This window comes from Pholcus phalangioides, unplaced genomic scaffold (genome assembly GCF_987345545.1).
Source record: "Pholcus phalangioides strain wild (caught in Gottingen) unplaced genomic scaffold, Ppha-v1.0 ptg000015l_1, whole genome shotgun sequence".
Lineage (NCBI taxonomy): Eukaryota > Metazoa > Arthropoda > Arachnida > Araneae > Pholcidae > Pholcus > Pholcus phalangioides.
Window position 1 is genome coordinate 68,805,745 of NW_028301608.1, and position 20,990 is coordinate 68,826,734.

At 36.7% G+C, this 20,990-nt stretch overlaps 1 protein-coding gene across 4 annotated transcripts in view; it reads left to right on the forward strand.

Annotated features, from left to right (window-relative positions):
• LOC149076599 (putative arginine--tRNA ligase, mitochondrial) overlaps positions 1-20,021 on the forward strand; it is a 69,522-nt gene extending 49,501 nt beyond the window's left edge. For all 4 annotated transcript variants that reach the window (XM_089244204.1, XM_089244203.1, XM_089244205.1 and 1 more), the window contains 5 exons: positions 196-373; positions 10,206-10,301; positions 10,922-10,996; positions 12,063-12,126; positions 19,886-20,021. In XM_089244204.1, coding sequence (XP_089100330.1) covers positions 196-373; positions 10,206-10,301; positions 10,922-10,996; positions 12,063-12,126; positions 19,886-19,972 — 500 coding nt within the window. In that variant the 3' untranslated portion in view covers positions 19,973-20,021. The remainder of the gene's footprint in view (positions 1-195; positions 374-10,205; positions 10,302-10,921; positions 10,997-12,062; positions 12,127-19,885) is intronic.
• Positions 20,022-20,990: the final 969 nt, after the last annotated feature.

Sequence of the window (20,990 nt, forward strand, 5' to 3'; positions counted from 1 at the left end):
TTTTCCGTGATAAATGACCAAAAAAAATTGGTATTATATATTTATATACTCATATTTATGTATCATATTATATAGCATCACTCTTTTTGAATAGAGTTAACAATTCAAAAAATCTTCATCACTCAGATAAAATGTGGGGGGAAACAATGTTTTTCAGTCATTTCAATGAATTACAACAAACGTTTTTTCTTCTAGCGACAAAGGTTCAAGAGAACATGGTTGATACTGCTGATGTGCTGGGAATATCTGCATTGATTGTGAATGACTTGTCTTGCAGGCGTACGAGAAATTATGCTTTTGATTGGGAAAAGATTTTGAATATGAAGGGTGACTCGGGTATCTCCCTGCAATACTGTCATGCAAGGCTAAACAAGTGAGAGCACTGATCCCTAAATACTTCAGTTTAGTCTATACTGATTTTCAGCTTTTATATATAATGGAGATGAAATCCTTAGAAAAACATGTAGAACTTGGTTATTATCTAAGATTTATACAAGGATGACGTCACTCTCCGCTACCATACGAAGGTTTTTAACAACTGGCTGTTGCGAAGATATATATGTTCGCAACAGCCAGTTGTTAAAAACCTTCGTATCTAAGATTTGCTATGCAACATGCACTTAATGTTGAGTAATTTTGCAATAATAATCAATTAAACTCACATCTGGTATCAGTGTTTTATTGAGTATTCAATTGCATGATTTCATCTTTGTTTTTGTTTATGCACTTCACATTCAAGTTTTTTTTTATTAATTAATTATGTTTTTTAAGCAATATAATTATGAATAAAACCAAAAAACATTTTATCTAATTTGTTTACAATATAAACTGAATTAGATTGGCATATCCACAGTCAGTTTTTATTATACCTGTCCTCATAGATGTGGGTGTTTTGAATATATGTAATTAATTTGAAACTAAATTATTTAATTTCCAACACAATGAATCCCTAAGCCCATCATGTTATTTGTCAAGCCACTAGGGTAGAAAATCTAAAGGGTTTGTTGATCAGCAAGTCATTTTGTTTCATAAATTTATGATACTCATATTTTTTTTCAATGATTTCACACTTTTTCCCTTTTTTGTGATTTTTTAAAATCAACATCTTTAACAGGTTTTCAAACTATGAGGGGCATGCTTTCCATTACTCCAGACAATTTGTGGATGAACCCGATCAAAATTGTAACAAAAGTTTTGTAAATTGTTTCTTAATTGGAAATCATTACTGAACAATATATCCAAAATCAGATCCTAACCGTAACAGAACATTCCTAAAACCGTATTTTAACATTGTGTTTGCATGTGCAAGATTAGGGGATACCAAAACAGCTTTTTTTCCTTTGCAGGGAAAAGAAGAAAGATTTACACCCTATTGGATTTTTGCAATTTTTTGCTCTTTCCCATAATCCTTTGAGATTTTCCCTATTGCCAAGAAAAAAGATACCAATTTTTCCCTATTTCAAAGTGAAAGAAACCAATTTTTTCCTATTGGGAAATGCAAAACTGATTTTTCCGTGTTAGGTTGTGTTTTTCAATACTCTTAGAGTTTCTCCTAAGATTTTTTGTGTATTTATAACAACTAATTTGGACATTATTGATACTTGTGTGATTTGTGAACAAGAATTAGACAATGAAGCTGAGGTAAAGTTTCACAAAATGAAGGAGATGGTATAAATGAAACCAGACGAAGCCATAAGAGCGATGTAGTTGCAACTGCTGAAATAAGTGTTCATGTTTTGTGTTGGAAGATGTGTACACTGATAAAAGAGCTTTGCAGCGGCGCAACCTCTGCACCCCCGGATCTGATGTCACTGTGTCTGTCCCAGGGCCCCTTGAATTGACAAGGGGAGGGCTCCAAAAGTATTGAAAAACTTTCACAAATTTTTAAATTATGTCTTTCATAAATTCCGAATGTTATTAACCCATTTATGCCTATCATCCTAATTCAGAATGGCGCATTATATGGTTATAAAGTTCTCAATTTAAGACAATAACAGAAGATGGCTCCATTAGTGCTTCCTTGAACAAATGTCCTTGGCCATGCACAGACCACTTTGCGTTTTGTTTGAGTAGCACATGCTGTTCAGACATCATGCTGTTCAGAACATTCATCATATGTTCAGGTTGCCCGGAAAATATTAAAACTTGTGATGGCATCTACTTCCAGGTAAGATACTTTCTTTATAATAAAAGTTGATATGGATGTTTTTGATAATAATTGTGCTAAATATATGGAGAAGTAATGTAAAAATGTCAAATAATGTGCATGTCATTGTAGCGCTCACAATATCAGGGGTCAGCACGGATCATGGCCTCAAAATTAGTGAAAATAGTGACCAAAATGTTTGAAAAAGTGACCAAATAGTGACCGAAATGTTTAAAAGTGACCAAATAGTGACCGAAATGTTTAAAAGTGACCAAATAGTGACCGAAATGTTTAAAAGTGACCAAATAGTGACCAAAATATTTTTAGAGAGAGAGACCAAATGGACAATGAATTTTTATTACCAAATTGAATGAATTGAAATTGAATTTAGTTTTAACTTTGCATTTCAATAGAACTCATTGAAATTGCTTTTTTTACATAATAGCGTGAAATAATTAAATCAAACTCAAACGCATTCTGCTAACCAGAAAAGTTTTGAATAACTTATCAAATTTATCAACAACTATGTGTGAGAGAATAACTACATTACATCCTTTTTAAGTAACAGCAGCAATGCCTTCCCCCATGTTGCTTTCCACAACCCATCTTAAAATCAATTTAAGCAGGAAAAACTTCAAAGCGGGAAATATTTTTCCCTTTCAAAGAAGGGAAAAAAATTAAATAACACAAAATTTGGTGAGAGAATTTGTCCCATCTACATTCCAGTGGATTTTTCATTCATATTATGCTATGAATGACAGTATACAAAATGTACTCAAACGTTTTTTAACTAGTACAAATTTGATTTACATACCTAGGTTTGTATAATATGTTCCAACAAATTTTAAGAAATTTACTTAATGATTAAAAACCATAAAATTAAATTTTTAACATTTTAAATTATTAAATTAAAAAATTACTTAAATTACTGAATTATAAATTATTTAAATTATTAAATTGAATAAAATATTTAAATTATTAAATTGAGTAAAATATTTAAATTATTAAATTGAATAAAGTATTCAAATTATTAAATTAACTAAATTATTTTAATTATTATATGTTGAGGGAGAGGCAATCCACCCTCCCCCCAGCGTCAATGGCAGAGCCTACTGATGTATACATAGAAGCAACGTAAGATCTTCGGGTCCCCCCCCCCTGAAAGGGGGAGGTCCAGGGCATCTCCGGCAAAACCAATATTTATTGATACGTCAAAGATATATATGATGTATATCAATTGTCATCGTGCCACACCCCTAAGACCTTAAAGTATCTCCACCTATGGCTGGACTGAGAAAAGTGGGCGAGTACTATTTTACAGGCGGGGCACCAAAATAATACTGTCCTTGGGTGAGGGAGAAAATAACCAGTTTTGAAATTGTTTGCTTTTCGAGAGAAAAATTTTTAAAAATATACATTTTCCCTTTTTTACACAACATACACCCGTGCAAAAAAAAACCACATTTACTCCTTTACCCAGAAACACAGGGGTGGGAAGTGACAAAGTCCATTTCGGAGCAGCTTTGAAGCAGCAAAATTCAGGATTCGGAGCAGCAAATTCAGGATTTGGAACAGCAAAATATAGGATTCGGATCAGTTTTGGAGCAGCAAAATATAGGATTTGGAACAGCAAAATATAGGATTCGGATCAGTTTTGGAGCAGCAAAATATAGGATTTGGAGCAGATATTTATTGGAGCAGGGAAATTAACAAGAATATTTTCGTTAACCCTCATCCCTTTTCAAAATAAAACTGCACTGTCTTTTGTTATCAAAAATCTTTTCATCAGCTTGTTTTTGGTGTTTCAGGCTTTTGACACCTTGTTTGAAAGAGAGGCTGTCATAAAATTTTTCACACCAGTCTATTTAAGATGATTTTTGTTTACTGAGGGCACTATTTGCTGTCTTGAACAGCAGCACTTCAAATGAGCAAAAAATTTTCTATAAGTTTTTTATACTCGGAAAGAAATTGTTGCAAAATGGGGGAGAATTTCGGAAGAATCAACACGACGTTTGGCGATTAAGTACGCATTATTTGGCGAGATTAGCGATCTGACACTCGTTATTCGGCAAAGTTTCTAAATTAACATTCGTAATTCGGCGAAAACACACTTTTTACTTCCAGAAAGGAAATTTTTTTCACGAAACATCTGGATTTGACGCAATGACGATCGACTACAGTAATTTCTGCTGCTTCCAGTGGCGACTTTTTTTTTAAACGGCAGCTGACTCGCATTTGCACTTTAAAGCTAAAAGACCATTGCAAACTATCTTCAGTTGCACAATCACGTTGCACGATGGAAAGGCCGACAGTTTAAATAAGGCGTACAGTGGAATATATATATAAAACAAGCTCTTAGAAAGAATCGTTTCACGGTAAGCAGGAGCAAAAAATTTTTGGCGTCCTTTAAGAAATTCTGGACATACGAAGCAAAATTAGCTATTTGGCGCAGAAAAATATGAAAACACTATTGGAGCAGGATGGCGCAAGATGTTAATTTTGGCGCAGTGTTCCTACCCCTGGAAACAGTATAATTTTGGCCTCCCCCCGTAATTTTTAACAGAAAAAGGGACTCAGCGGCCTTCCCCGGTAAATTTCCCATGAACCTTGTAAGCACCAAAGTGGCGACTTTTTTTCGCGCCAAGGAATCGCCGTTTTGCGGTAGTCAATTCAAGATGGCTGACAAAGGGCACACAAAAAATTACAAAAAAATATATAATTTATAATATGAATTAACCTAATATGCGGCAATATGCGAAAATCGATAGAAATATATCGGGAAATACGGAAAATTAGGATGAAATGAACAGAAAAATCGAATCAACAACATACAGGGTTTATAAATGCGGTTGATACAGAGTTTATGGATGCCGCTGTCAGGGCTACCTATTTTAGCGCGAAAACAAGTCGCCACGTTAGCGCTGACTCCTCCCGTAACTTTCAACGAACAAAAATAGTGAATTTGTCCCCATCCGGGACACCCGATTTACCATGGCCGTAATACAATTGTTTTTTCTGGAGGGGAAACGTAATTTTACTGCCCCTTGACTGTGAAATTCGATAATTTTGCAAAGGAATTTTTATTGCCTTTTCTTAAATATACCATTCCATCAAAAACGCCGTCCAAGGCAAGGCATTGCCCCCCCCCCCCCCCCCCCCGCTTTTGGATCTGATCACGGTATGTAGCAATCCGGGTCGCAAGTACGAACGAAAATTTACTATCGCTCGGGGCCGGTATCCACTCTTTTTAACAGAAAATGAGTAAACTCGGCACCTTTCCTCGTTCAACACCCGTCGAACCAGACCCCCGCCCTCTCCTATTGCGGTCATAACAGACTCGAGACAAAAGTTTTAATAACTTCCGAGGTCTAAAAATAAGATTTTTTTACACATCAAGAATGGCGCGCAAGATGTCGATATTTCTTGGGGGGCAGAACGTACCGACTGAGCTGAAGAAAAACAATGATCAGAAGTTCATTTTGAACTCTTTTTCCATAAAAGTTGCAAAAACAAGATCATTTTCGTTCATCAAAAATACGGCCGGCAATCAAAAGAAAGAAACAAATCGAATCCCGACATACATCCATGCGGAAAAAACAGACATCTCACCTATAAAGAAAAAACCAGTCTATATATCCGTGCTCCCGTGAGGGTACGCCGCCGCCGATTTGCATACAGCGTCGGAACAACCAGTTCCCGTACGTGCATGGAGAGAAAAAAAAGAAAACAATCCAACAATATTAAGTCAACAATCAGTATCGTGAAGATGCTCTAAATTAAGTTACGGCCCGGGCATAAAAAATTAATATTAGGCCCTTTAAATTAGGAAAAAAATGTGAAGTAGGGGCCAAAGGCGCGCTCGGTGTGCCCATCGTTAAATCCGCCTTCAGTTACGGTTCGCATGCACGTTAACTGAGTTTTTATCAGCCTGATGACAAATTTTCATCTGATTTGGAAACCCTTGTGTTAAACTAAATGTTGAATTGCAGGATTCTGTGATCTTTTCATAAATAGTTCTCCTTTCGATCAAATTTGGGGGTACGGTTTCGTGCTGAGATTTAAATCCAGTTAGAGAAATAGTACGAATTTTATTTGTCGATAGATCGCGATTTTCAATCGGATGATTTTTTTTTTATTGTAAGTAAATTCAAAATACATGCGAGCTTCTTTAACCTTGGCCAGCTACAAGAGTATTCTCCAAAGCGTATTAATAATACGCGTCTTTAATACGCGCTTTGGTATTCTCCCGCTGCGCGTAAGTTAGTTTCTGCACGGGCTCTCTAATCGTCATTTCAAATAACATTTAAAAAAATTAACAAAAGTAACGATAGAACAAACAACAAATGTAACTTGCTCGATGCTCAGAGAAAGGAATTTGGCCCTTAGGACTAAAACTTTTCAAAACAAATAAAATAAAGGATCAATTTTAAAATAAGATGAAAATGAAAGAACGAGTGAGCACGTGGGGAAATAAGAAAGAATGGTAGTATAGGGGGGAAAAAATTCTTTGTTGTAAGTACGCCTTTTATGCTAGTTTTTTTTCCGACAGGCTTTTCCATAAAATGACGATTCTTTAACCAAGGAGCTTACTTTTTCCAAGCGCCTTGAAATCAAGTTATGCTGACGTCACACGGTATGCTCCCGGGAAGATAAGATGCCTTCGATCGTGGTTCAATGAAGGGAGGGAGAAAATTAGCGATATTGAACAGGTAAAGTTCCTCCTTGAAGAAAAGAAAAACACTGACAGCAGAAAAGCGCGCGAGACCGAGGTTTATTTTGCTAAAAAAGTGGAAAAAGTGACCTGGGCCTGAAAATACGTAATAAAAGTGACCAGTTTCTAAAAAAGTGACTTTTAGTGAAAAAAGTGACCCGTGCCGAGCCCTGCAATATCATATCAAAATATTGGGACCTATATAGATGTAGGACGCTAGGCACATAAGGTAGTTTTTATTTATCTTTTTATCATGACGCAACTCAAATTCGAGATGTATGCATCAATTATAAATATCCTTAATTAATATTAACCCCTCTTATAATAAAGATTACCAGCTTATATATGTATATATATCTTTTATTTTTTTAAATTTATTATTATTATTATTTTGCAAAGGAGTACCTCCAAGCAAACTTTATGGGTCAAGTAAGATGCCAAAACGCCTATGTGATTTACTAATTAGTATTGAAGAACAGGGTTATGAGGATGGAGTTGGCCCAAATTATGCTGATATTTACAATGAACCACCTGACACTGCAGCTGGACATACTACCGACAAAGATTCTGGTGATGAAGATGGCGGTGGAACCTGGACTAATCTTCCAGGAAGCCTACTTCATGCGCAAGTTGTGCCCGATTTAGATTCCAGTGATGAGGAGTTATCTGCTGTGGCAGTGAAGAAGGTTCGAATTTAAAAAATTAACAGAAAATGGTGTGATCGTGAACTTGTCCCTGTGTTTGGTGAATGGAACAGAGATGAATCTCCTGATCTAAATGAACTTCAGTCAAAAAACTGACTCCTACAGAGGGATTTTACAATGTAAATTAATCCATGTGTGAATATTTTGGATACCATTGGTGCAAGCAATATCTCAGAGGAAAACCAATAAGATTTGGTTTTAAAATATGGTCTGGATATACAACTCTTGAATATGTCTTATGGTTTGAATCATATCAAGGGGGGGAAAAGCAAGAGGAATGATTCTGATGGTGAAATTAGCCAACATCATACATCAGTGACATCCCATAAATCATCACACTTGTTTTGACAAACTTTTCGAGTCTCAAACTGGTGCAGAAACTAAAAGATACGGATATAAAAGGCACAGGTACCATTAGAGAAAATCAAATTGAAAAGTGTCCTCCAGTGAAACAAAATGATTTGAAAAAAAGGCGGGGGGGGGGGGGAGACATGGGACTACAAAGTGGATGAAACAGCTGAAATTATCCCTTGTCAATGGAATGAAAATAATGTTGTGACCATTGCTCTAATTCTGTGGTTGTGGCAACATTGGCGACTACTAGCAGATTTTCATCAGCAAAGGAAGTCCTTATCACTGTGCAACAGCCAAGAATGGTGAAAGTTTATAATGAACACATTGGTGAAGTTAATCGACTTGATCAGAATGTGAACAAATACATGGTGTCTATAAGAGGTAAGAAATGGTACTTTTGTTCGATAACATACCTTTTGGACCAGGCCATAAATACTGCCTGGCAACTATACAGAATTTGTGCAGTAGATAATCAGCTGGATTTGCTCAATTTTAGAACAAGGGTTGCATGATTCTATTTAGAATCCTTTGGAAAATATGGAGAACCAGGTCAACACGTGAGGCAACCATATGGAATACCTCAAGCAAGATTTGATGGAATGAACCATTATTTTTCTTTTTACATTATTTTAGGTAAATAAAACACAAAATACTTACTTTGTTCAAAATTTCCAATTTTTGGTACCTTTGGCGTAAATGGGTTAAATCTGGAACTATTTTTGTGAGTAGTTTTTGATTGTTTTATTAATTATTTTTCTGCCCAATTATAATTTTTTTTATTAATATTGAATTTTTAATGAAATCCGAATTCTTAATTTCAGTGTCAAAATTATCATTAATGCTGGAGCTATTTCTTAAATTAATTCCCATATTAATTTTTTTTCTCTTTTAATGGAATTTTTTTATATAGATATTTGTTTGTGCATAAGGACGACCTAAGTTTGAATGCAGTAAGCAAAAACTTTTCCTTGATACTTTTTCTCGTCTAGCCTTCCGTTTTGTAATTTCAATGCTCTTTTTTATCAGATCAGTGTACACGTTTTCCAACACAAAACATGAACACTTATTCCAGCAGTTGGAACTACATCGCTCTTACGGCTCCATCTGGTTTCATTTATACCATCTCCTTCATTTTGTGAAACTTTACGTCAGCTTCATTGTCTAATTCTTGTTCACAAATCACACAAATATCAATACTGTCCATTTTATGCAGGAAATTACTTGTTATAAATGCGCAAAAAGTCTTAGAAAAAACTCTTCAGAGTATCGAAAAGCACAACCTAAAACGAAAAAATCAGTTTTTCATTTCACAATAGAGAAAAAAAAAATGTTTTTTCTGGGCAATAGGAAAAAATCACAGGATTATGGGGTAGGAGTGAAAATCCACCAATAGGATGTAAATCTTTGTTCTTTTTTGCCTATGAGGAGAATATAGCTGTTTTGGTATCCCCTAATCTTGCACACGTAAACAGGATGTTAAAATCCGGTTTTAAGAATGTTCCTGTGGTCTGATTTTGGATATGTTGTTCAGTAATGATTTCCAATTAAGAAACAATTTACAATCTTCTGTTGTAATTTTGCCTGGACTACATGTGAGACATTTCCAAGTTAGGGGCGAATTTATGATGTTTGAAACTAATTTGTGATGAGTTTTTTTTAAAGTTCTACCTTTGTGAAATTAGGTCATGGGGAGGCACAAACAAATTTTAGAAGCTTACTGGAACTGTAGCCCCCATTTACATGTGCAAGATTGGGGAGTCGCTTTAGTGATTATTACCTGCATGACAACTTTTTTTCCTCATGGGGGGAAAAAATAGGAGGAACAAAGATCCATCAAAAGAGTCCCATCTTTGTTGCGGAATAATGGTGGGTGACTCAGACCTCCTCTCCCATAATCCTTTGTGCCGCAAAAACTACTCTAAGCTCCTTTGTCAGTCATTTTGAACCAACCCCACTTTTGTTCAACCCACTTCACCAGTAACGACTTCCGGAAAGAAGAGGGGGAATACCGGCATAAACTAAACGGCATGTAAATGGGTTGTAGCAAAAATCCCTGCAGCGGATAACTTCCTAGGACATTTTATTGCATGTGTAAATGGGACTTGTGGTGCTGCAAAGGTTGTAAACTGATTATATATCCACATATATCTGATGACATAGGGCCATAGATGGATGATATAAAACCACAGACATCTATTTACAGACAAAGTTTATACCAGTATTCTCTAACAAGTTTTGCTAATTTTTCCTATTTGAATTTTGCGGTATTTTTTTTTTTTTTTTTTTTCAGCATAAAAAAAAATTGTGGCATTGATTTGAAGAAGGATTGTGATTTATCTCGGCTCATAGAACCTCAGGCTATGGCTCTTCTTGATATTATATCCAGGTAGAACAATGACTTATACAACTGTTAAAAATAATACAGCCATGGTATATATGGAAATCTTCATACTTCTTAATTTTATAGTTTGTAGGAAATTTATTGCTATTTACATGAAGAGAAATAATTGTAAAATTTATGTTTGATTCTGTATTTAAAATGAACTAACGTGGCTAATCTCTCTCTCTAAAAAAAATTTCAACCTTTGGCTTCTTATTTCCACATTACTTGCTTCCATCTGAGAAGGTGAGAACTTTTCTGGGGATTTTTATAACTCAAAATCAAGGCTGATCATCCACTGGAAGCTACTAGGAAGTGGTAACAAGTCGCATGTATGCACAAGGTTACTATAGCAGATTTTATAAAGGAAAATGTGTTGCTAAAGAGCAACTGTTTGTGATCAGAAGCCTTTTGTAGTAGCATGTATTCTATTCTAACTTATGGCCTGGAAATGAAAGTTCTGTGTAGAATTTATAATTGGCAAAACTCTTATGACTAACTAATTAAAACTTTTTCCAGATAACTTTGTTTTCAAAATTACAGGAGAAAAAAGGTAATTTAATCTACACAAAAGGTATTAATCTGTACAAATAACTGCGTAGATTAATTTGATTATATTCTTGTAGGTTTGATGAAGTATTATATGAATGCTATAAACAGCTGGAGCCCTGCATTTTAGTACACTATTTATTTCAGTTAAGGTAAGTTTTATTTACAAATTTTCAATTGAGAAAAGTAAAATACTGATAAAATTTTAATGCACATTCATCTTTTATTTGATAATTTCTTCTAACATACATACATAGGTGCTACTACTTAACCATACATATGCCGCTTACACATTCCTCTGCAGAATTTTTAATGAATTGGTACATGCCAGAATGTGTGGCACTATCATATTTATGTTGTCAGAATTGTGCTTGTTCTGTGTTCCATATTTTGACATGAAGAGGGGAAATAGTTGAGCTTTCATGTTTTGTCAGTATCGTGTTGTAGGTCTGCCTGCTCTCTGCAGAAATACTTTTTTTTTAAATAAAAGACCAGCTCGCATTCATGCTTTGAAGTTGGAAAACCACCGAAAACTGATTTCAGCCAACCACCGCTGCTTGTCGGTGGTTCGCCATTCAACCCTGGATCCTCACAATGAGAGTCCAACACAATGCTCATACATAGGTGCTAGAAATTCAAGGTACTTGAGTTCTCCCCCACCAAGAATGAGTGCTTAGAGAGTCTTCCCATAGCTCAAAAATATATACAGTGCAATGCAATGCATGCATATATGGTTCTTGAATCCTGTATAAATGGGACATTTTGCAACCATAACACCTTTTTCAATATTTTCTTTGTTGGCAACTCTGTATATATGACATTTTTTCCATCATTTTTACCCAGAACAATTCAATGCAGATAAATTTTCAATATTTTTTTGATGGGTTTTCTAAAATTCCACATTATATATTGTTAGAGTACAGTTATACTGTGATTTGCTAATTTGTTCTATAAATGTGCTGATAATCTAAAATGATTTAAAAGCAAACTTGCCTGTAAGAAATATTGGAAACAAATCTTTTGTTCCACGACAGTCTCAAAAAGGTTTTACTTGTTTTGCAAAATATTTCTGAACCCTTGTAATCAACATGTGATTTACATTTAAATATGGAGATTCAAATGCATGTAAAAAATAACCATCACAAGTACAAGGAATTTACATTACTAATGAATTGAAATGTTTTGCATTCACTTGCCTCTATAATTATTGCTTTTTAGGCATGCTGTTGGAAAAGCGAATAAAGTTTTGACTGTGAAGGGTCAACCTTTGTATCTGGCTAGGGTATGTATGCTTGCATTTTGTACATTTGATAGATTTGATACATTTTACAAGAATTTAACATTATTACACATGGTTCGTACGGTCCTTGAAAACCTTGAAAGTCCTTGAAAAAAAAAAGTTAATTTTCAAGGCCTTGAAAGTCCTTGAAAATAAATAAGAGTCCTTGAAAAAGAATTTTTTTTTAAGAATTCTGCGAGAGTCCTTGAAAAATTTGTGTTTTCCGAAATAGTTTTTGCCACTTTTTTTTTTTTACTTCGTAAGTGACGTCCTTAAAAAAGTGCAAAGCACAGGGAAAAAGCCTTAGTAGACAATAACCCTGGATAATTGGATTTAAAGCACATTTTTCCCCATTATTATAAAGCCGAGTTGTCGTAGGAGCAGGTTTTTTGTGCCGCGTGCAAAGTGAATCGCCCAGTGTGACACGCCGTCCACTCACCAATAATAAGAAAACCTAGATCCTAGAGAGCGCAACAAGCCTCACACGGCAGTGTTTTACGTCGGGCGTGATTGGCCGACTGTTTCTGGAGGAGTCAAATGCGTTGTGCGCCACTCGTTTTACCGATCTTCTCTTCATTTTTGTTTTCTTTCACTTCCCTTCATCGAGCTCGGTGCTTCCCTTCAAACTGGAGCATGCAGATGACAGAGTAGCTGATAGCAGGGCCGTGAGCTGATACGCCACGGTAGGAATACACAAACGCGTAGTGTGATTATGTAAAACGTTTCTGTCGACGCGAAATGATACAGTTCGGTTCATGCGGCGCCAAAAACCTATGTTGGAATGTTTTTTCCCTTTTTATTCTCTGTGCACGTGGAACCGCTCGGCCCGACGCAATATGTAAATCGCTGACGGCATGCTCTCACCCTCACGGGAGCTCGGCTTTGTACTGTAGGCTGGTTTTTTTCCGCGTCTATGTCGGGATTGTTTTTTTTGTCCCTGAGATTGCCGGTTGTTATTTGTCGGCCGTTTTATTTATTTATTTCTTTTATGATCGTTAATGATTTTGTTTTTTTTTCCTTGCAACTTTTATGGAATAAAAGCTAGAGTTCAAAATGAACTTCCGATCATTGTTTTTTTTCTTCAGCTCAGTCGGCACACTCTGACCCCCCCAACAACCAACCAATACCTATTTCTAGAGTAGAAGTCCTTCTGTTCTAGAAGGTATTGCAACAACCCACTTCTAGGAAAACCCGGCTTTATGGTAGCATGTATCCTGTGATCGTATGTAGACGTATTTGGAGTCGTTGGAAGTCATGAAACTTTTGTACAAGGTGTTTTTTCTGGAGGACTTGAGAAATCAATATCTTAATAAAAAAGTGTCATAATTTTTGCCGAAATAATTTCAGCCTTTCGGTCCGTAAGTGAGCGAAGCTTCCTCTGATTACTGTCAACTATAGGCGGAGATTGACTTGGAAGTCTGGGGGGGGGGACACGATGATGTCAATTCATATATGCATATATACATTAGATCAGTCAACTTCACACCCCCCCCCCCCCCGTATCTCCGCCCATGCTGTCTAAGGTTGTATAAGGTTCTTTAAAGAAAGAAAACAAAAAATGAGTAACAAGTGTGTGTACTTTTAATTACTTGTGTGGCTGAAAAATCCCTTCTATCAAGATTGGTTGCTAAGTGTGCCAGACAAAAATGTCGCCAAATGCAAGCTGTACTTCAATGGGTGAATCGGCTCTGAAATCCATTGAGCTTATATTACTGGAGGGAGTATGACGCAGGGCCATAACTAGGATTTTTGTATTGTCTTGCCGCCCCCACCAATTCGGAATTCGATAATTTTATAACGGTGTTCACCTAAAAATTACCACCCGGGGCAGTTGCCCCCCCCCCTCCCGCGTTCTAGTACCGGCGCTGGTATGACGTCAGTGGTCTACATAATTACTTGGAAGATCACATGACGCGTTGAATGTCAGCGCATCTCCGTTATTTTCTAATGGCATCCATAGTTGTTTAAAGGAGTTTAAAACAATAAATGAAAGAAATAATTTCAGTATCGATGATATGATTCCAAAATTAATTCTACAAATACAACAAATACAAATACAACGCCACAACAGGCAAACCGCCCAACGAGGTGGCTGTACTTAAGAACATCATGGATCCCGAGCCCTTTTTTACCCTACCTACGAGCCCTACCTACTACTGCTACACCACACATGCACCCCGCCCACAACCCCCCGCGGAACCCCCCAACGAATCGGTACATGCGGGAATGTGTGTGTACGTGTAGTGAAACCTGACGTGAAGTTTGTTCCTGTGTAATGCTTGTTATGTGTCGTGCTGCCATCTGCCACCAGTTTTTTTCTAACTATGAGTGAAGTGTTATGATTGAATGATTTATCGTTGTAGGACTGTTGCTCTCTGTGGCGAGACTTTTTAACGGGGAGATCGGCTCGCATTTGCGCCTTGAAGTTGGAAACCACAGAAAACCAACTTCAACCGACCACCACTGTGGGGTTCGAACCCGGATCCTCGCATCGCGAGTCCGTCACTATAACCACTCGACCACCACAGTGGCTAATGAAAGAGATAGTTCCAGAATTAATGAAAGAAAAAATTACAGAATTAATGAAAGAAAGAATTAAAATTAATGAAAGAATTACAGAATTAATGAAAGAAATAATTAAAATTAATGAAAGAAAGAATTAAAATTAATGAAAGAAAGAATTAAAATTAATGAAAGAAAGAATTAAAATTAATGAAAGAATTACAGAATTAATGAAATATAATTCCAAAATTAATGAAATATAATTCCAAAATTAATGAAATATAATTCCAGAATTAATGAAATAATTTTAGAATCAATAAAAGAATTCAGCATTAGCGAAAGAAACAAATCCAGAATTGATGAAAGCAATTATTCCAAAAGTTATGAAAAATTATTCCAGAATTGTTGAAAGAAATAATTCCAGAATTGATGAAAAAATTCCAGAATTAATGAAAGAAATTATTCCAGCAATAATGAAATAAATAAATTCAGAATTAATGAAAGAAATAATTTAATCTTTTTTTTTATCTTTAGAAGAGTTCTTTTTTTTAGTCTTTAAAAGAAAATTAATTGCAATATTTAGAGACTAAACTACGTTTCAATGAGGAAATTGACAGGCACGAACTGTGTTATTCAATGTGTCATATGTTTTGTATGATATATATGTGTATGTGGCCTCCTTTATTCATTACAGATGATGTGAAATAAAGTAGGTAGAAATGTAATCTCTGAAAGTTTTAATCAAAATTAAATATGCGCCTATTCATGTTAAAAATATGCTTTTGTAAAAAAAGTCCTTGAATTTTTAAGTTTTACCTTGAAAAGTGCTTGAATAGTCCTTGAATTTTTTTTCGTTGGAAGAGTACCATGTTACATTATTCATCTTCAAAACACTTAAGTTATTGTTGAACTATAAAAAAAAGTAAAGGAGATAGATCAAATTAAACCGATGGGTTACTATTAATACAGTACAGCAGAACCTCTTCTAACTAAGCAAGGTTCCTACGAATTTTGACTGAAAGATTTCCCTGACCTAGAATTAAATTTCAAAGTTTTCAGGTTTTTTGGCCGACATGAAGTATAGTTTTGACTTTCGATGTTTCGTTTACACGAGTGGCGAACATTTTCAAGAAAAACACATATTAAAAGATAGAGATCTAATAAATTTGAAGCAGTTTTGTTTGGTTCCAACAAACTCGCCGAAACTGTTGCAGCAAAATCGTTGGATCAATAGAGGAAATAGCCACCATCAAGCTAAATAAGTTAACCTGTGATTGGCAGGTTGTTATATTTTTAATTTTCAGTTATCATCTAATAATGATTAATTAATGAAAGTTTTCAGAATCTGAAGTGACTCCAAAACCCTCTTTCCCTGGCCGAAGTCCTACTGTACATGCGAGCTACTCCTAGAATTCACTTTTTTGCAAAATAACTTTAGAAAACTAAAGAAGAGAAAACTGATCGAAATATCATCTACTGGAAGGAATTTTTGGGGGTGTATCTTACTCTAATCCTGCTAGAATCTGGTTCGTAAGCCCTCAGCTGTAGTCTGTTTTCAGTGGTTTTCCCGCTTGAAGAGGGCTAATGTGAGCTGATCTACTTCATTTTTTAAGATGTCTATCTGCAGAGGGCGGGCATACCCATTAATAATAAAATTCTCACAAACAGTATAAACAAGAAATATTTTCACTATGAATGGGTCCTGGATGATCGGGATCGTTTTATTTTTTGTTTTATCTCTCGAATGTACTGTTGGTGTACTTTCTAAAACAAAAATTAGATGATAGTCTAATCAAGCAATGGGAACTAAGTCAAGGTCAGGAGTATCCCGAGTATGATGAATTCATAGCTTTCCTTGAAAAACAGGCCAGGTGTCTAAAGTCTGTCCAAGATGGTCCCAGAGCAAGTTAAGAGTCGAAAGGCAATTCTAGACTTACTTTTTCCTGTGCTACTCGTAAACAAGCAAATGTGTTGTGTATAGTGTGTAAACAAGATCATAAGCTCAGTGATAGTAACAAATTTAAATCCATGACATTCAACGACAGGTGGAAGTCAAATAAGCTATGCTTCAATTGCTTGAGGAATAATTACTCAGCTGTAAAATGTTTGTTTACAACCCGCTGCCAGTGTTGTAAAGGAAAGCACCACATTCTCTTGCATGAATTCAAGGTACAGCCTCCTGTCGTAACACCACGCTGATGAACCAAATGATAAAACTCATGCAAAGGGGAGGCTTCCAGTTGAGGAAGTGGAACTCTAACATCAAGGCGGTTATGAATGACCTTCCCCCGGAACTTCAAGGTTCTACAAATCTGGTTCAATTCGAAAAAACTCAGTTCACAAAAATTCTGGGAATTCTATGGAATACATGTGTAGATACCTTCAGTGTTCAAGTTGATAAAACTTCCACAGAAATCCAAACGAAAAGACAGCTTCTATCCCAGATTGCTAGGGTTTATGATCCTCTGGGTTTTTTGAGTCCGACCACCGTGATCCTAAAAATTCTGATGCAAGGTCTGTGCAAGGATCAGAGGGGTTGGGATGAACCTTTTGACAACTCATGTCTTGTAGGATGGAGAAAAATTAGTAAGGAATTTTCTCTCCTGAAGGACATTTCGGTTCCCAGATTTCTTATGGGAAGTACAAGGACTGTCAGCAGTATGGACATTCATGGATTTTGTGATGCATCATGTAAGGCATATTCTGCAGTTTGTTACCTTCACACCAAGTTACTGATGATGCAGTGAATGTAGCCTTGATATGTGCAAAGACAAAGGTTGCCCCATTGAAATCTACAACCATACCACGTCTGGAACTATGTGGAGCTATGTTGCTGGCTAAACTATCCAAACGAGTGAATGGAGCTTTGAATCTGAAAATCAACAACACAATTCTGTGAGCTGACTCAAAGGTTGTGCTTCATTGGATAAAATTGGAGGACATTCGTCGCGAACAGAGTGAAACAGATTCATGTATCAAGTGATCCAAATGTGTGGCATCACGTTTCCGGCAAGGAGAACCCAGCTGATTGTGCCTCCAGGGGGTTATCACCGTCACAGCTGAGAGAAAATTTCTTGTGGTGGAGAGGGCCAGGTTGGTTAAGTGAGAGTGGTTTGGTGATACCATCCAATTCCGACCCTTCAGACCAGTTGATGGAGGATGAATCAGAATTAAAGTCGATGAATGCAACCCAATCTCACAAAATCGTGGAAGAATGGAGTTTGATCAGCAAGTATTCATCATTTGTTAAACTTCAACGTGTTGCTGCTTGGAGTCTTCGTTTCATCCACAACTGTAAATCTAAGAACAAAATCATTGGTACACTAAGTGCCGCTGAATTAAATGATGCTACTCTAGCATTAGTTCAGATCGTGCAGAAAGATTTCAAGGAAGAACACAGTTTCCTCGAAAAGGGAAATTCCCTTCCACCCACAAACAAATTCTTGTCACTAAGTCCATTCATCGATTCAAGGGGTTTGATACGAGTGTGTGGTAGATTGAAACAGTCGGATCTTATTACAAGTGCCAAGCATCCATTGCTCCTGCCTAAAAATCATCATCGGACATCCCAGATAGTGGAACATTTCCATCTCAAATACCTTCATGCTGGAGCTGAACTTGTTCTCTCAATGATTCGACAGCAATTCTGGTTTACGTCTGGTAGAAGCACCATAAGAAAAATACTCAACAGGTGCGTAACCTGTTCCAGATTCAGGGCACGACCTGAAACGTCAATGTTGGGTAATTTACCACCACACAGAGTCCTGCCCTGCAGACCGTTCCAAAGAACTGGTGTAGACTTTGCCGGACCGATTACAACGAAACCGATATTGACGATGTCGAAGGTTCAACTCAAGTCATACTTAGCGTTGTTCGTATACTTCACAACAAAGGCAATTCACATTAAAATCGTGTCAGAGCTAAGTACTGCAGCTTTCCTTGCAGCATTTAGAAGATTCATATCCAGAAGAGGGAAGTCCACAGATATGTATTCGGACAATGCAACGAACTTCATGGGTGCTGCCAATTATTTAAAGGTGCAGTTCGAACTCTGTAAATCTCAAGATGTACAGAAAGTTATCTCTGAAGAAAAAAATCAATTGGCACTTCATTCCTCTGTTATCACCTCACTTTGGTGGACTGTGGGAATCCAACATCAAATGTTTAAAGCGTCATCTGTTGAAAACGTGCAAGGGAAGTGCTCTCACTTATGAGGAGTTAACTACTCTGACTGTCCAGATTGAAGCTTGCATGAATTCAAGACCCCTCACTCAACTTGGCCAAGATCCAAACGAGCTGCAAGCTTGACTCCTGGACATTTTTTCATCGGTACTCTAGTGACTGCTGTACCCGAAGGTGATAGTGAAGCATCGGGAAGTCTACAAGCCAAATGGGCCAAGATACAAAAATTGCAAAAGGATTTCTGGAATCGATGGTCCAGGGAATATTTGACCAGTCTTCAACCCAGGATGAAAAGGAAACATGACACGTCAAACATAGCAGTCGGCGACCTCGTTATCGTGAAGGAAGACACACCTCCTTTCAAGTGGCACTTGGCCCGAGTGACCCAAGTCTTTCCAGGTGACGACGGAAAGGTCAGAGTTGTGGAAATCAAGACTGTGAATGGTTTATACAAACGTTCTGTGAATCGTCTATGTCGTTTGCCAGCCGATTATTGGCTGTCACCTTTTTGGGGCGGGAGTATGGACGATCGGGGATCGTTTTATTTAATTTATTCCTTTTAATCGATTATTCTCAGTATTACTGTTTGTAAGATGGCAATAGACAATTATTCTCATTATTACTGTTTGTAAGATGGCAACAGTTAGTTACGTTCTAAACACGGTGGTAGCAAGTCGCACATGTATGTAGCTCGCATATTTTGTATTTGAAGAAATAAAATCTAGTTCTAAAATGTCATCTCATAATCAAGAACAAGCGACCGCGAAGCAAGCCCCAAAGAAATCAGCAGGTGCATATTGTAAAGTGCCAGGTCCTAACTTCGGTATACATAAGGTATAAATAAGCTACTCGTTTTTCCTAATTCCTTTTTTTTTTTGTCCCAAGGTACATCTGCCTAAGTCTTTATTTTTATTTATCAAACTATACTCATGATACTATAGTCTGTCTGCTTCGTAAAAATATAATGATGAAATGACGCTTTCCCAAAACTCTTTGCTGTTTTATAACCTGTTAACCTCTCGTCATCTCTTTAACAATGGACCAAACTGACATGTATGCATTTAAATGTTCCTTTCAGGCTAGACTACTCCTGTTCCATTGTGCCGAATTGGTCCTGAAAACTGGTTTGAAAGTTCTTGGAGTGAAGCCACTAGATAAAATGTAGTTATTTTTAATATGAATTAAATAAAACTAGCACATCATTTTCATACACATGTTTGTGTCTTAATGTTGTATTTTATAGATGTGCTTGTATCATATTGCAATACATTAGATGCATCTATGCCTCGAAAAGAAAAGCGAGGGGGGGGGAGATTTTTCTTTGGGTGCTGTTTTTCACAATGAATCTGGCACTGTGTGTGTGTTGCAAATTACTCTAACAGTTACAAGCTGGCCATTGATTGAACCGCTGTACAAACGATTGAACTATACGATTTGGAAGTATTATTCCCTCTATGATTACATCTCTGAATCACAAATAACAGAGCAAAGTCAAACTAAGCATGTTAATCCTGTACGTTCCTTCTATTTTTTTATATTGTTTCTTTTGTTTTGTCTTCCTGGGAAGGAGCTTACAGTTACACTAAGGGGAGGTATGTGCAGGTTTTAGGACCTTTACACAGGGCCATCTTAACAGCATAGTGCGCCAAGTTATATTCTGGGGGAAGCCATGAGGCCTTGGGTAGCCCATGTGTTAAGGTAGATCTGCATAAAGTTTGAAAACAGCATTTTGTTCTACTATGAAAATCCAGAGGATTATTTAGGTTAGGTTGAGTGCTTTTATACTCAGGGAAATTCAAACAACCTTAGTGAATTCTGTCAAAACACAATCTTTTACTTGTTCTACAGTTGCAACTGTTTGGTCATCTACTAATGTATACCCAGCACTTTCTACTCGTGGAGTACATTTAATCAGATCTCACCACCGTGTTACAGAAACAACCTTAAAGTCTGAGTGATTCCTAAAAGTCAATAATTGACATTGGGGGGGGGGGGCCTACAAGGGGAAGACGTATAGTGGTGTTTGACTTCATGGGGGGGGGGGGTAACATTATACATTGACAACCCCTCCCCAGTTTGACTGTCAGTAAGTATGCAGTTTTGTTTTTATAATCAACATATGGAACACCACTCAAAACTGTGGGACAGTGATAACCATTACTTGAACTTGAAGGATGTGCTAC